Source organism: Rhea americana, unplaced genomic scaffold (genome assembly GCF_003343005.1).
Source record: "Rhea americana isolate MKP2758 unplaced genomic scaffold, rheAme1 scaffold_481, whole genome shotgun sequence".
NCBI lineage: Eukaryota > Metazoa > Chordata > Aves > Rheiformes > Rheidae > Rhea > Rhea americana.
In genome coordinates, this window is record NW_028186625.1 from 46,180 (window position 1) to 59,719 (window position 13,540).

Sequence of the window (13,540 nt, forward strand, 5' to 3'; positions counted from 1 at the left end):
AAGGCCCTTCCCAGGGTGTCCACTTGCTCGCTGCTGTACATCCGGAAGGATAAATCCCACTCCGGTGCGGTGGCGAGTGTCACTCGCTGTTTCCTCGGCTTTCCCAGCTCCTCGACCCCGATTTTCCCCGCGGCACCGCTCCTTTGCGGCCCTCCCTCCGCCCGCAGCGGGCTGCCGGCGTCTCGTCCCGCTGCTCCTCCGGCTTTTCAGGGCTCGGCGCCGGCGGCTCCGAGCGCCGGCGGGACTCGGCGGTGGCCGCGGCGGTGCTTGGCGAGGTGCGAGTCCTGGCTGAAGCTCTCGCCGCACTCGGGGCACTCGTAGGGCTTCTCGCCCGTGTGCACCCGCCGGTGCCGCTCCAGGTGGGACGCCCAAGGGAAGCGCTTCCCGCAGTCGCCGCAGCCGTGGGAAAGCTTCCCGCGCCGCCGCGGGTTTTTCGCCCCGCCGTGGCTCCGGCGGTGCTTGGCGAGGTGCGAGCCCTGGCTGTAGCTCTCGCCGCACTCGGGGCAGCCGAAGGGCCGCTCGCCCGTGTGCACCCGCCGGTGCCGCTCCAGGTGGGACGCCCAAGGGAAACGCTTCCCGCAGTCGGCGCAGCCGAAGGGCCGTTCCCGCGCCCGCCCCGCGCTCGCCTCCGTTCCCGCCCGGTCCCCGCGGCGCCCGGGCGGCACCGCTCGCCGCCCCTTCGATCCCACCGGGCTCTTTTCCCTCTCCGCCGCACGTGCTTTGAGCTCCTCGCGGCTCTCCTCAGCTGCTCCTTCCTCCTCCTCCTCCTCCTCTTTTCCACGCACCAGCCTGTGCGCTGCTGGAGCAAAAGGAAAAAAGAGGGGAAAAAAAAATGGGGGAGAAACTGCAGCCACGGATGGGTCGTTCCCGCAGCAGGCGGCATTTGGGATGCGGCCACAGGATTCTCGTGGGAAACYAGTTTCCCGCGGGGAGGGGGAAGAAAGAAGCAGCAGCGACGAAGCAGGAGAGGCCCCGTCCCAGTTCGCACTGGGAACAGGCACGGCGCTGGCCCGGCCGCGGGGAGAGGCGGGATCCCCCCCCCCCATCATCGCCCCTGGATCTCCTCCACGGCGCAAAGTTTTGTTGCTTAAAAGCTGTCCCCCCCCCCAAAACATGCCAAAACCCACCCCCATATTTCTGCCCTTTTCCAGAAATATATTGGAAATGCGGCTCCTGGCCCCGGTCTGAGGTTTGCAGCCTCCAGCATTTGCCCAAAATGGCAATAAAACCCTCCCCATGGAATTTCCCCCCCAAATATATATATATATATATATATATATATATATATATTTTTTTACCAAGGGACATCAGCGTTTCGTAGCTCTCCTGCATCACATCCCGGTACAGGGCTTCCTGCTGCGACTCCAGCATCGCTCCCGGCTCCATGGAAAGGAGAAGGAGAATCAAGATTTTTCCCTCCGAGCTCCTCAAAACCTTCGGCCGGGAAGAGAAATCCCTGCGGTTAGCAGGGAAAACTCGGCGGGCGCCGCTTCTYGCGGTACGGGACCCCTTTCCCGGGAGGAATCCCCCCTCCCTGGCCTTTTCCCAGGCTCGGGACCCCTTCCCGCAGCCCACGGGGCTGCCAAGCCTCCCCGGCTTTGCTCCGGAAACCCAAATCCCGTATCCGGGAGCGAGGAACGGGCTCCCCGGCAGCAGCGTTTCCCCAGGGCCCTCTAGAGGCAAAACAATCTTTTTTTTTTTCCTCCTTCATCCCGATCTTCCCGGTCTGTCGGGTGCTCGGGCAAAATCCGGGCATCCTCCAAGCAGCCGATCCTTTTTTTTTTTTTTTTTTTTCACCTGGAAAAGCAACCGTAAAGCGAGAGGATTTGCTCTAGGAAGTGAGGGGTCCGGAGGGGAAATAAAATGAGCGTTTGCATTCGGGAGCCGAAGGAGCTGCTGGAAAAAGGGCTCCGAAGGATGCACGTTGCTGGATGATTCCTCTGGGATGAATTTGCGGAGAATAAGGTGCGGGGGGAGGAAGCCGCCGTGCCCACGCGCATCCCTGCTGCGACGGCTTCGGTCCCTGCTCCCACGGCTGGGCGGAACCGCTGGTTTCTGCCCCCAAACCCGGGCTCCGGAGTGAGGCGGGTGGGAAGGAAGAAAATCGGAAGCCGAATTCCCTTTCTCCTCGTTGCCGAGGGGGGGAAGCAAGGGGGGAGGATGTCAAGGCGAGGAAAACGTGGCTCCGCGAACAGCGGGATAAATCAGCGCRAAAGGGAACGGAAGAGCAGCCTGGATTTCTGCCTCGGAAAAAACCCCGGAGACTGGAAGCCGCAGGGATGATTTTCCCCGTGGTGGGTGCCTGCCGAATCCCTCTCCGGCTGGGAAAGATTGGGGAAGGGGAGGAGCAGAGAAGCTGCTTTAATTTGCTTTGGAAAGAACCCCAAAAGCTGGGAAACTAGCCCCAAACTCTGCCCTCCCTACGTTTAGCTCCCGCCTCCCCGCTGAAGGAGGGAACGGAGCCGACTTCTTCCCGCGACCTCGGCCCGCGGGAGGTGGATCCGCGTCCTCGGGATCCGGGAGCGGATCCGCGTCCTCGGGATCCGGGAGCGTTGCAGCTCGGCCGGCTATGGGAGGACACAGGAAGGGGCTGGATCAGCTGGATGCCGAAGGCGGAGGGGAGGTTGGGAGGGGGGGAAAGAAGGAGACTCCGGAGCGATCCSGCACGTGCTCCGGGGAAGAGCCTGCCGGCGGGTCCCGGGAGCCCCCTGCCCAGGCTCCATCCAGGGGCTGCTGCCACGTGGCCCCGACTCTGCCTGGGCCAAAGCTGGAGCCAGGAACTCCAGGTGATGGGCACTGGGAGGGAGGGAGAGACCCAGAGGAGCAGGTTCCTGGGCCTCCCAGTCCAGCCCCAGTCCCTAGACTGGGACCAGGACACGGAGCTGGGACACCAGTCCCTGTCCCATCTCCACGCATGGAGGGATGTTGCCCTTGGGAGTGGGGAGACCCCACTCTTTCCTGGTGACCTACTCGGCAAACCTCCTCCCAGGAAGGTGGAGAAGGTCCCGCAAGGCAAAGCCCAAACGGGACGGGGCCACCTGAGCCCCGTCTGGTGGCCCGAGGTGGGAAAAAAATGCCCTGGGAACGAAGCGGGCGGCTCCTTCCTCCGCACGGATGCCCACTGCCCGGGCTTGGCCAGGGCCGAGGCTTATCCCGGCTCTTCCCGTGGGAATCCACCTCTTTCTCCGCCTACAGACTCCGGCAGAGCATCCCCGTGGCTGCGGAGAGGGACGCGGAGGGGAATGGCCACGGCGGAGGGGCCGCAGGTGAGCGACGGGGATCCGCGGGGCTGTCCCAGCTCGGTATTGCCTTCCCGCAACTCTGTTCTCTTCCTTCTTGCGGAGCTCACCCAGCTGCTCTCCAAACCCACGTGAGCCTTCAGCAGCCACGGGGTCCCGTGGCCGGGATTTCCACGGCCGAGCTACCCGCCAAGGGGAGGGATACTTCAGTTTGTCGTTAACCAGCTTCCTACCGGTCTTCCTAAATGTCCCCGACAAGTCTTGGCATTAAAAGAGGTGGTGGACACTCATCCCTTACTCACCTTCTCCATGGGAATCTTCTCGTGGTCCTGCAGGCCTCTGTTTTCCAAGCCAGAAGCCCTTGCATGTTTGGTTGTCCCGTGCAGAAGGACCTTGACATCTCTGATCATTGCTGGCGTCTTCTTCGGCTCTCCTTCAGCTCTGCCAAAGTTTGCCCCAGCTCCTCTCCCCGCTGCTTTGGGCTGAGCCGTGGTGGCGGGATCTGAGCTGGGAAATCCTTGTTGTTTCAGCATCCGGTGACCTTCAAGGAGGTGGCTTGGTATTTTGCCAATCCCAGCCAACGGGCTTTGTACCGGGAAGCCATGCAGGAGACCACCGGAGACCACCTCTCTCCAGGTAAGGATGCACCTTCCCTCCTCTGTGGGATGTGGGGGTGGGTGGGCACGGGGGGGTTCTCCTCCGGTCTTTGGAGATGAACGAGACTCTCCCTGTTGCCTCTGGCAATTGTGCTTCCTCCTATGGGACCCATATCAAGGACCCTCCACCCCACCTTCTTCCGAGGAGAGGACACTCCACCATATCAGGCTGATGGTCCATTTGGCCCCATACTCCACCCAACACTGGTGGAAGGAGATGCTGTGCAAGGAGAGACACCTTTCTTAGCTGTGTCCAGATCCTTCCTCCAGCAGAATCCCCAAATCTTGTAGCAGCTCTCCAAAGGCAACCTGACCTCTGCTCTGTCTCAGGAACAGGCTCTCCCAATCCCCAACTCGATAGGACCTGCTCTGGGCTGCAGCTAGAGGAGGAGACAGGAGCTCCAGATCCTCAGGACCTGAGCACAAGACACACCTCCAGCAGCTCAGGTGAGGAACTGCCTTAAACAGCCCAGAAAGCATCTAGGAGAAAAAGGAAACTCCTACTCTGGCCTTGAGACATCCACCCTGAGCTCTGTCTTCTGACCTAGGAGGGAGTTTCCCAAAGGGCACCCAGTCCCTTGGGAGAYGTTGCTGTCCGGCTTCACTGGTGGAGCCGCTTTTCTTCCCCAGCACAGGGCACGAGTCCTGTCTCCATCCCTCTCTCCTCTGTAGGTGATGGGAAGATGAGCGCGACGTGGGACAGCCCTGCGCAGGTGGCCTCGGACGATGGGGCGTGCAGAAAGGACATCTGCCAGTACCATGAGCCAGCAAACATCTGTCAGAGCTTCCAAGAGAAAGACCGAGAGGAGATCCAGGCTTGTCCTGGGAGGGAAACTCCAGGGAAGTGCAGGGAATTGCTGCTCCCGCACAGCCTTCACCCCAGGGAAAGACCCATCCACCACCCAGCCAGCGAGAAAAGCTTCCTCGCCCGGAGACGGGGGACTCAACACTCCCACCCCTGCTCCGACGGTGGGAAAAGCTTTGGGGTCTTCTCTAACTTGCTCCGTCACCAGCGGAGTCATGGTGGGGACAAGCCCTACAAATGCCCGGACTGCGGGAAGGGTTTCGGGCACAGCTCGGCGTTGGTGACCCACCGGCGCATCCACACGGGCGAGAAGCCGTACCAGTGCCCCGACTGCGGCAAGAGCTTCAACGTGGTGTCCAACCTGGTGCGTCACCAGCGAAGCCACACCGGCGAGAAGCCCTACAAGTGCCCCGACTGCGGCCGGCGCTGCAGCCAGCGCTCCCACCTGGTGACCCACCGGCGCCTGCACACGGGCGAACGCCCCTACCCGTGCCGGGAGTGCGGGAAGAGCTTCAACGTCAGCTCGGACCTCATCAAGCACCGGCGCGTCCACACCGGCGAGAAGCCCTACRAGTGCTCGGACTGCGGCAAGGGCTTCAGCGGCAGCTCCAACCTCCTCGCCCACCAGCGGCTGCACAGCGGCGAGCGGCCCTACACCTGCTCCGAGTGCGGCAAGGGCTTCACCATCAGCTCCAAGCTCATCGCCCACCAGCGGACGCACACCGGCGAGCGGCCCTACAGCTGCGCCGACTGCGGCAAGGGCTTCAGCGACCGTCCCCACCTCGTCCGGCACCGCAGCGCCGGGCGGCGCGAGAAGCGCTACGAGTGCTCTGAGTGCGGCAAGGGCTTCACCACCAGCTCCTACCTCCTGACCCACCAGCGCAGCCACACCGGCGAGACCCCCTTTTTGTGCGGGGTGTGCGGCAAGAGTTTCGCGGTGGTCTCCAACCTGGCGCGCCACCGGCGCGTTCACACCKGCGAGAAGCCCTTCCGGTGCGGGGAGTGCGGGCGGCAGTACAGCCAGAGGGCTCATCTCACCACCCATCAGCGGGTCCACACCGGCGAGCGGCCCTACGTCTGCGCGGACTGCGGGAAGGGCTTCAACGTCAACTCGTCCCTCACCAAGCACCGCCGGGTGCACACCGGGGAGAAACCCTACCGCTGCCCCGAGTGCGGGAAGAGCTTCAGCCAGAGCTCCAACGTCATCACGCACCGACGGCTCCATCACGGCCACGGCGCCAGCCGGCACCCCCTGCGCGTGGACAGCCCCCGGGAGTGAGTGCCCGCGGCACAGCCCCGGCCCTACGGAGCATCAGGAGCAAGCTGCCTCCCCTGCCACCTCTCGCTGTTTGGCCCCATCCGGGTCTGCTGGAGAGCTGGGTCCGCTTTAACTACTCCTAAGTATCTGCAAGGCAGATGTCTCCATCCGAGTGAGCTTTCCCATCACTTCTCCCTGTTGCCCCAGCATCTGTGGTCCGGAATGGCCAGCTGCGGAGCTCTAACTCCAAGATTGAGGTGACACCATGGAAAGGCCCGTTTTTCTTTGCTGACAGCGGAGAGAGTCAAACGAGAAGGTTCAGACGCAGGGGTTCTGGGCAGCGTGTATCTCAAATGCAACGAAACCAAATCCAGCTTGTGTCCAAGGTCTCCCCCATCCAGACGGAGGAATAAACCAGCTCTTTCCATGACCGGCTCCAGCTCCTGCCCTTTGAGGAGGGGTAACATGCTCCTTYGCTGTGTTGGTGATGCCTGCAGATCCTTGTCCATCCAAGGTGTCTTCTCCAGAGGCTGGAGAGCAAGCCAGGCTCTGGATACCTYGGCACAGGTGGGAGGGGGAAGGAAAGAGCTGTATATCAGGGAGAGCGTGCAGACCGAAGGACAGGGCCCATGCCTAGAGGGAGATTTCCCCTAAACCAAGCCAGCACTGGTGGAAACCACCAGCTCTTGGCCCGGTTCCTCCTGCCCTGCCAGAAGAGAGGGAAAATATCCGTCATTCCTCCCGGCCAGATTAGGACAGGGCTCCTCCTGCTGCCACCCTCACCAACATGGCAACCAAAGAAATGACCTTTTCCCCTCCATGCTCCAAACTCTTCTCCTTCTCCAAGACCAGGTGTCCAAGGGCTGTTTCCTCTCCCACCTGCCATTCYCCTCCCTCTAGCAATCTGCTAGTAGTGGTAAGAGTTTCGGGAGTAAAAGGTGGTGTGATAAATAGTGGGAGTGATCAGKGCGTGCATTTGCACCCACGAGGAACCCTGCAGCCCCTCTCCACCTCCAGGCTGGGGCAGGAGGAAGCCCTTGGGTCCGAAGCTGCGTGGAGCCCACCAAGGTGGGCACCATCTCACCATCCCACGTCCCATCTCCTGTGGATCCCACGGGCTTGGGGGGATTTCTGAGCTAGAGGGATAAACCTCCCCAGGATGGTGGTGGTGGTGGGTCATTCATCCTCCTGCAGGTGGGCCCAAAGCGTTGGCTTTGTTGGCCAAATGGGCACCGAAAGGGAAAACCAGGAATCCCCTGGGGCAACAGGAGCAACTGAATTAGGAATGAGGGAAACATTATCCCATCGTCAGAGGTGGGAGAGGTGCTTTGCTCCAAAGCCCTGGGGCGGAGGGGTGTGATCATTACGGGACAACAGAAATAACACAGAAAACCTAAGTTTGGTTGAGAGCGTTTGTAGCTCCTCCTCTGTGAATAATAATAATAATAAAAAATCTATGCTAATGAAGTAATYGAAGTTCCTAAACTGTCTTTAATCTGCTGTTGAAATCGGTGTGGGGCAGTGAGTCTAACGAGGACGCAGGATCCTAGACGCTTTGGCCAGCTCGGAGGTGGATCAGAGAGTAACGGCGATGACGTCATGGATTAGGTCCGTCACCGGAGGTGACGTCCGGCCCGTAAATCCTCAAAAAAAAAAAAAAAAAAAATCAAGAAACCCGACTGCAACCAAAACGCTTCAAAATCCGAAATTTTGAAAGCTCGAAAACGAGATGGAGACGCCCAAATCCGTCCCGCCCGCCGGCCACGACATGGCCGACTATGACGCRGCCAATTATGACGCGGCGGGTCCGCCCCCTCGCGCCATTGTGACGCGCCGCGGGGGCGGTGCTCCCTCCGGCCAATGGCGGGGCTCCGAGCGAGCGCCTCATTTGCATGTTTAACGGTATAAAGGGTGAAGCGGGTTGCGGGGGGCGGCTGCAGGCGCGAAGGGGTCGGAGCTGAGCCGGGGACGAGAGAAATGGCTCCGGCCGAGAAAGGCAAGAGGAGGACGCCAGGCCGGTGGAGAAGCCAGCGGAGGTCGTTGCCGGCCAAGCAGAGGAGACATCAAGGGCAACGGAAGCCGCGGCACGCGGCGAGGAGCGGGAGCCGGCGGGGCTCCCCCAAAACGCGCGGCGCCGGCGGGCCCAAAGCGGCCAAGCGTTGCCTGTCCGCCAAAGCCAAGGACCTCATGATCAGCTTCGTGAACGACATCTACAAGGAGGTGTCGGCCGAGGCGGAGGCGCGCCGGAGCCGCCGACCCGCCGTCGGCCCACCGCACGCGCGGGCGGCCCTGCGGAGCGCCGTGCCCGAGCCGCGGGCCTGCCAGCCGCCCGCCCCCGTCGCCGAGGCGTCCCAGTGAGGAGCCTCCTTCCCCTCTCCACCGGCCCGGCCCGGCTCCAGCCCGGAGGTGACACCTGGGCAAGGACGGGGAGGAGGAAAAAGGAGCAAAGCCCGGGTCCGACGGGACCTCCGGCTGCCTCCGAAATGCCCGCGCAGCCCTCGCTTTGAGTAACGAGAGATACCTTCGTATTGAAAAAACAAACCCCGCCCATCACGAGATTTTGAGTTGTTTTCCACGACCGACACGGATGCCACCGCAAAAGCAGCAGGGAAACACCCGCCTCGAGAAGACCAGGCTTGTCAGCACCGAACGCCCAGCATTGCCTCCACCAGAAAGAAAGAAAAAAATATATATATATAAAAAAACAGGCATCCAAAATGTTTCCACGGCAATAAAATGACAGAAAGTGGCAGAAATCGTGAAATAAATACAATTAAAGGAAAAAAGCCTAAGGTAAAGGAACTAGATTCTCTTGGCATTGCAATAAAAGTGGAAGGTAGCTGCAGTTCTGCTCTTGGCGCCTTTCTTCCGGCTTGGGAGGGAAAAGGTGGGAGGTGCAGAGCTTTTGGGCATGAATTCCCGAAAGGGAAGCGTGAAAAATTGGAAAAATTAAAGATCTTTAGGTCAACCAGAGGGGTGGACAGACTGACTGAGGGCCCGGAGACCCTCCAGAGCTGGGACGAGGGTCCCCCATCGCTGTACGGTGCTCGGACCAGGCTCTGCAGAGGACCAAAATCACACGTTCGGCGTCTGGGAGCTGCTCAGACGCACGGACGCTGTCCGCGTCCTCGGAGACCCATCGAGGTCRTTGGGTTTTGCCCCAGAGCGTGTGGGGAGATCCAGAAAACGCTGGTCTCTGGTGTGGTGCCCACCTCCCCGCTGTCCCCACAGCCCTGAGTCTCCACAACGTCCCACTCAACCCCTCCCAAAACACAAATTTCAGCGTCCTCTCCCCAAAAAAGAGAACAGCTCGGTGGCAGGGAACATCCTTTATCTCTCCTACTCAGTACCGTGCCAAGACATGGGACGTCTCAGAGGCAACTGCCCTCTTTCCCACCGCGGCAAATCCCCCTCCAAGCAGGTCTCCAACCTCCCCAAATGTTTGGTGGGGCCCGAGACACGGTCGGTTTTCTCCCGGTGGGGAGAAGCCTCCTCCTGCAGGTGCCGAGATACTACGGCGGCGCAGAGGGTCTCCTAGCAGTTGAAGGTGTACTTTGGTGGTCTCCTTCACTTTGGTGGCCTCCTTCACTTTGGCGGCCTCCTTCACTTTGGTGGTCTCCTTCACTTTGGCAGTCTCCTTCACTTTGGTGGTCTCCTTCACTTTGGCGGTCTCCTTCACTTTGGTGGCCTCCTTCACTTTGGTGGCCTCCTTCACTTTGGTGGTCTCCTTCACTTTGGCGGTCTCCTTCACTTTGGTGGTGGCTCGTGTTTCGCGTGGGCAGGGTGCTGAAGACGTTCCCCTCCGAGAGCTGCCCTCCAAATCACCTCCTGCGCCGAGACGCGCTGTTTGGAAGGTGGGGTGCTGGTAGGACGCCASTTTTGGTGGTCGTCTATATGGGAGYGATAGTGATATCAGGCGGGTGATAAGGTCTCTGAGACTAGATTTTATTCTTTTCCTCTTTTTTCTTTCTTCTCATCCCAGGCACACGCTGAGGGAGGAGAGGGAAGAGAWTCGAGGGGAGGCGAGGGGAGAGGCCGTCGTTACTCGGTCCATCTAAGACAACCTGCTGGGGATGGTGGAGGCCACGTACACGCCGGCTTTGCCTTTCATGACCTTGTCCAGAGCCGCTTGGACCTCCGAGGTGCCGATGAAGGAGCCGCGGCGCTGGCGGCGGCGGCGGTCAGCCTCGGTGACCACCCCCTTGCAGAGGATGCACATGGAGGAGTCCATCAACCTCTTGGCCTTCGCCGACATGTTCCTGTGGCCCGGCCGCAGCCGGTTCATCAGCCTGGAGATGTACCTGCTGCAGGACCTCTTCTTCACCTCGCAGCTTAACCTCTTCAGAGCCGGTTTGCATCGCCCCGCCGGCGCCTTCTTGTGTTTCGCCGGCGCCTTGGCCCGYTGGGCTTTGGCTTTCTTCCTCCGCGGGGATTTTTCCGGCCTYTTGCCGCCTGCAGCCATGGGGTCTCCTCCGCCGAGCTGGGGGGTCTCCTCCCCGCGGAGGCGTCCGCCCGCGCTTATGTAGAGGGACGTATTCAAATGAGGGCTCGGCGGCGCGCCCGGCGATTGGCCGGCAACCACAATGCCCCTGTGACGCCAGCGCAAAATTTGCATAAAGATTATAGCCTGGAAAGGCCAGAATTAGGCCAAAAATACCTTTTATTTTATTTTATTTTATTTTATTTGACTTGGGTTTACCCAACAAAAGTCCCGAACGGCCTCTTCTCCCAAAGACCTTTCAAATTCCTGCCCGTTCCAGCCAGAGAAAGATTCAGAAGCAACATGAGTTTGAGCATTCCTAGAGTTAATTATTGAACTGCTAATTACGGCCCACGAAGGGAAGTTTTGCAGCAACGCTGCTCTGAAATATGCACGGAAACTGGGAAATTTCCGGGCTTTAGGGGTTTTGTGTGGCCACGGAGAGGACGGGAGAAGCGTGGGAAAACAGCCTGCAAAGTGATGGGGGGACACCCGACTTCCAAGAGCAGAATACTAAGCAAATAATCAAATTAAAAGAAATAACTTAAACAAAACAAAATAAATAGGCAAAGCTAAAATACACAAATAGGGTGGTYAGCTTTGCTACGGAAAAACGGCCGAAAGCATCGCTGCTCTGGCCTTTGCGATGGGGATTTTACCAGCATCGCGACCTCCCGCTTTTCTTCCTGTCTTCTTTTCKTTAGGGGTGAAACCCAAACTGCAGCCGGGACCGTGGTGTATTTGAGGGGAGATCAGGCTGGAAGAGCAAATCCTTGTTTTATCCCGAGTGGATGCAAGAGGCCCTTTGGGATGGAGAGTGCGATGCAAGTGGAGGAAGAGCTGCTGCYGCAGGAGAAATTTGCTGCAGATTTGGGAAACTGAAAGAGAAATGGAAAAGAGTGAGATTTGCACGAACTAAGGCTTGAGGCAAGGGAGAAAAACYYAYTTTYRCAGTGTCAGGATGGCCGAGTGGTCTAAGGCGCCAGACTCAAGGCTTTGCCTTCCTTCCCGGGGTCTTCTGGTCTCCGAATGGAGGCGTGGGTTCAAATCCCACTTCTGACACATCCCTTTTTCCCATCTTCTAATTAAATACTGCCTCCCACCTGCCAAAAAAACCACTTTTTTAATCCCCCCTTTGCACACAGGGGATGCCCCCCCCCTTTGCAAATCCCGCTCCTCTACACACACGCGCGTGCAAAAACCACGAGCGGGCCAAATAAAAAAACACGAGAAAAAAAATTCAAAAAATGAAAAAGCGCGAGAAAATAATTAAAAAAACCCCAGAAAATAAAAGGGGAGCGGGGAGGGGGGAAGAGCAAGCGGTTCCCGAGAGCCGCGGCGGGGTGAGCGCAGCCTCCGCGGGCGCCCCGCGGCTCTGCGCACCGCCTCCCTGGTGGTCTAGTGGTTAGGATTCGGCGCTCTCACCGCCGCGGCCCGGGTTCGATTCCCGGTCAGGGAAAGTCGCTTTTTGCAGCCCTTTTCTTTCCCGTAAGAGGGAATCTTTTTATATATATATRCGTATATATATACACATTTATGTATATTTTTTTTTCGGGCCAAATCCAGCCCTGAAAGCGCACAGCCAGCTAGGAGGGGGCTTGCAGTCCTCGTCGCTCTTCTCGCAGCCCGTCAGCACCTTTGCGGTGGATCCGGCTTTGCTCTGGCGCTGTTGCTTTAATTGCCCTCGATATCCTGTGGCTAACGGATGGCTTTAAAGAGCAGCAATTGAGGGATAATCGACGCTGGAGGCACTTTTCCCTGCTCTGAGCAAATGCCATTGACCGCTGGATATTTAAGCATTATATAGTTAAAAGCAGGAGCAAAGAGAAAGGCCTGGAAACCCTCAGAAAACAGCCACAGCTTCTCAGTAACGAAATCCCGAGCCGCAGCCCAACTCCTCCTTGGCCCCTTCGTAGCAAAAGAAACCCACGACACCACCRAATGCTGCTAAATCTCTGCTTTATTGCAATGCCAGCTATTACTATTTCATTTCTGCAGGAAAGTACGAGGCAAGCCATCTCTTCAGCTGATAGGACGGACTGTGCATGGTTTTTGGGGGGCTTTTTTTTTTTTTTTTTTTTTTGCTTGTTTGCAACCAGTCTCCATAGTTGCACGCTTCAAACGATAGAAATTTTCTTGCTCTTTCACGTCCTCGGGCGGGTTTCTCTTCCCAGGGCTGTTCTGCACGGGTTCCTCTCCGAGGCCGGCCGGGTTTTTCTGCCCCAACGCAACGAGGGTTGACTTCCGAGGCGCCGCGGAGCGGGCGAGACGGTGCAAATTCCTCTCCTGTGGCTGGGTTGAATCACAGCTTTTCGTCACCAATTGCGCAGGTCTTTCCAAACCAGTGGTTGTGCAGGTCTTTGCAGCAGCTGGGGTGGGATTTTTTTTAAATTTTTTTGGGGCTTTTGCTCCTCTCCCGTGTCTTTTCCTTGGGTTTTAGCTGTTCTTCAGGAAGGAGGGAGGGATTTTTTTTTTTTAAAATTTTTCCATCTTGTTTTTAGTGCCAGTTCCTCGAGCCGGCGCTGGGCACCTGCCTCCGCCTCCGCTTGGGCATCACGTGCCGCAGGGCGGCTTGCATGTGCTCGGGGCTGATGGTGGGCCGGCGGCTCTCCTTGCGCAGGCGCTCCGCTTCCCGCGACACCCGCTTGTACAGGTCGTCCACGAAGTGGATCATGAGCCCCTTGGCCTTGCTCGACAGGAACTTGCTGTCCCGCCGGATCTGCCTGAGCGTCCGGGCGTCGATGGGCTGCGAGGAGCAGCGCCCGCGGCCCCTCCTGCCCCGCCGCCCCCCGGCGCGCTGCTTGCCCGGCGAGCGCCGGCGCTGGCTCGGCCGCCGCCGGAGGGGACGGTGGTGGGATCTCSTCCGGCCGCCCCGCGCCGAAGCCATCGCTCCGTTCCCGCGCCCCGCGCCGGCCCCCCCTTGCCGCCGCGCAAATGCCGCCCCGGCGCCCCCCGGCCCTTTTATACCCCGCCGTATGCAAACGAGGGGCCGGGGCGGAGCGTCGCCATTGGCCGAGGGGGACAATGCCCCCCGCAGCGCGTCACAAAGGGGCACTCCTGCGTCACAATGGGTGTCATGGGGGGGGGGCGGGCCCACTCGTC

At 59.4% G+C, this 13,540-nt stretch overlaps 2 protein-coding genes and 2 non-coding genes across 5 annotated transcripts; 3 read left to right on the top strand and 1 right to left on the bottom strand.

Moving 5' to 3' along the window:
• Positions 1–6: 6 nt before the first annotated feature.
• On the bottom strand, positions 7–2,448 carry LOC146589016 (zinc finger protein CKR1-like). 2 transcript variants are annotated; one of them, XM_085316961.1, is made up of 2 exons: positions 1,299–2,448; positions 7–796 (listed from the first exon to the last, which is right to left on the bottom strand). In XM_085316961.1, the coding sequence occupies exons 1-2, from the start codon at positions 1,384–1,386 to the stop codon at positions 207–209; spliced, it is 678 nt and encodes a 225-aa protein (XP_085173087.1). In that variant the 5' UTR covers positions 1,387–2,448; the 3' UTR covers positions 7–206. The 2 variants fall into 2 exon arrangements, with proteins under 2 accessions (XP_085173087.1, XP_085173085.1); XM_085316959.1 differs by having other exon boundaries at positions 7–799.
• A 184-nt stretch (positions 2,449–2,632) lies between these two features.
• On the top strand, positions 2,633–8,224 carry LOC146589017 (uncharacterized). Its single transcript, XM_085316932.1, has 5 exons — positions 2,633–2,786; positions 3,196–3,266; positions 3,770–3,875; positions 4,226–4,342; positions 4,568–8,224. Exons 2-5 carry the CDS (start codon positions 3,243–3,245, stop codon positions 5,977–5,979), a joined length of 1,659 nt encoding a protein of 552 aa, XP_085173058.1. The 5' UTR covers positions 2,633–2,786; positions 3,196–3,242; the 3' UTR covers positions 5,980–8,224.
• Positions 8,225–11,393: 3,169 nt separating this feature from the next.
• On the top strand, positions 11,394–11,500 carry TRNAL-CAA (transfer RNA leucine (anticodon CAA)). Its single transcript has 2 exons — positions 11,394–11,431; positions 11,455–11,500. It is a non-coding gene; the product is annotated as a tRNA-Leu (tRNA).
• Positions 11,501–11,825: 325 nt separating this feature from the next.
• Positions 11,826–11,897, top strand: TRNAE-CUC (transfer RNA glutamic acid (anticodon CUC)). The gene has a single exon. It is a non-coding gene; the product is annotated as a tRNA-Glu (tRNA).
• Positions 11,898–13,540: the final 1,643 nt, after the last annotated feature.

Bases quoted from the DNA above. Each gene is read 5' to 3' on its own strand.
- LOC146589016 (XM_085316959.1), bottom strand. From the start codon at position 1,386: ATGGAGCCGGGAGCGATGCTGGAGTCGCAGCAGGAAGCCCTGTACCGG. The intron at 800-1,298 runs GTAAAAAAATAT...CTTTTGCTCCAG, and splicing joins CGAAACGCTGATGTCCCTTG to CAGCGCACAGGCTGGTGCGT.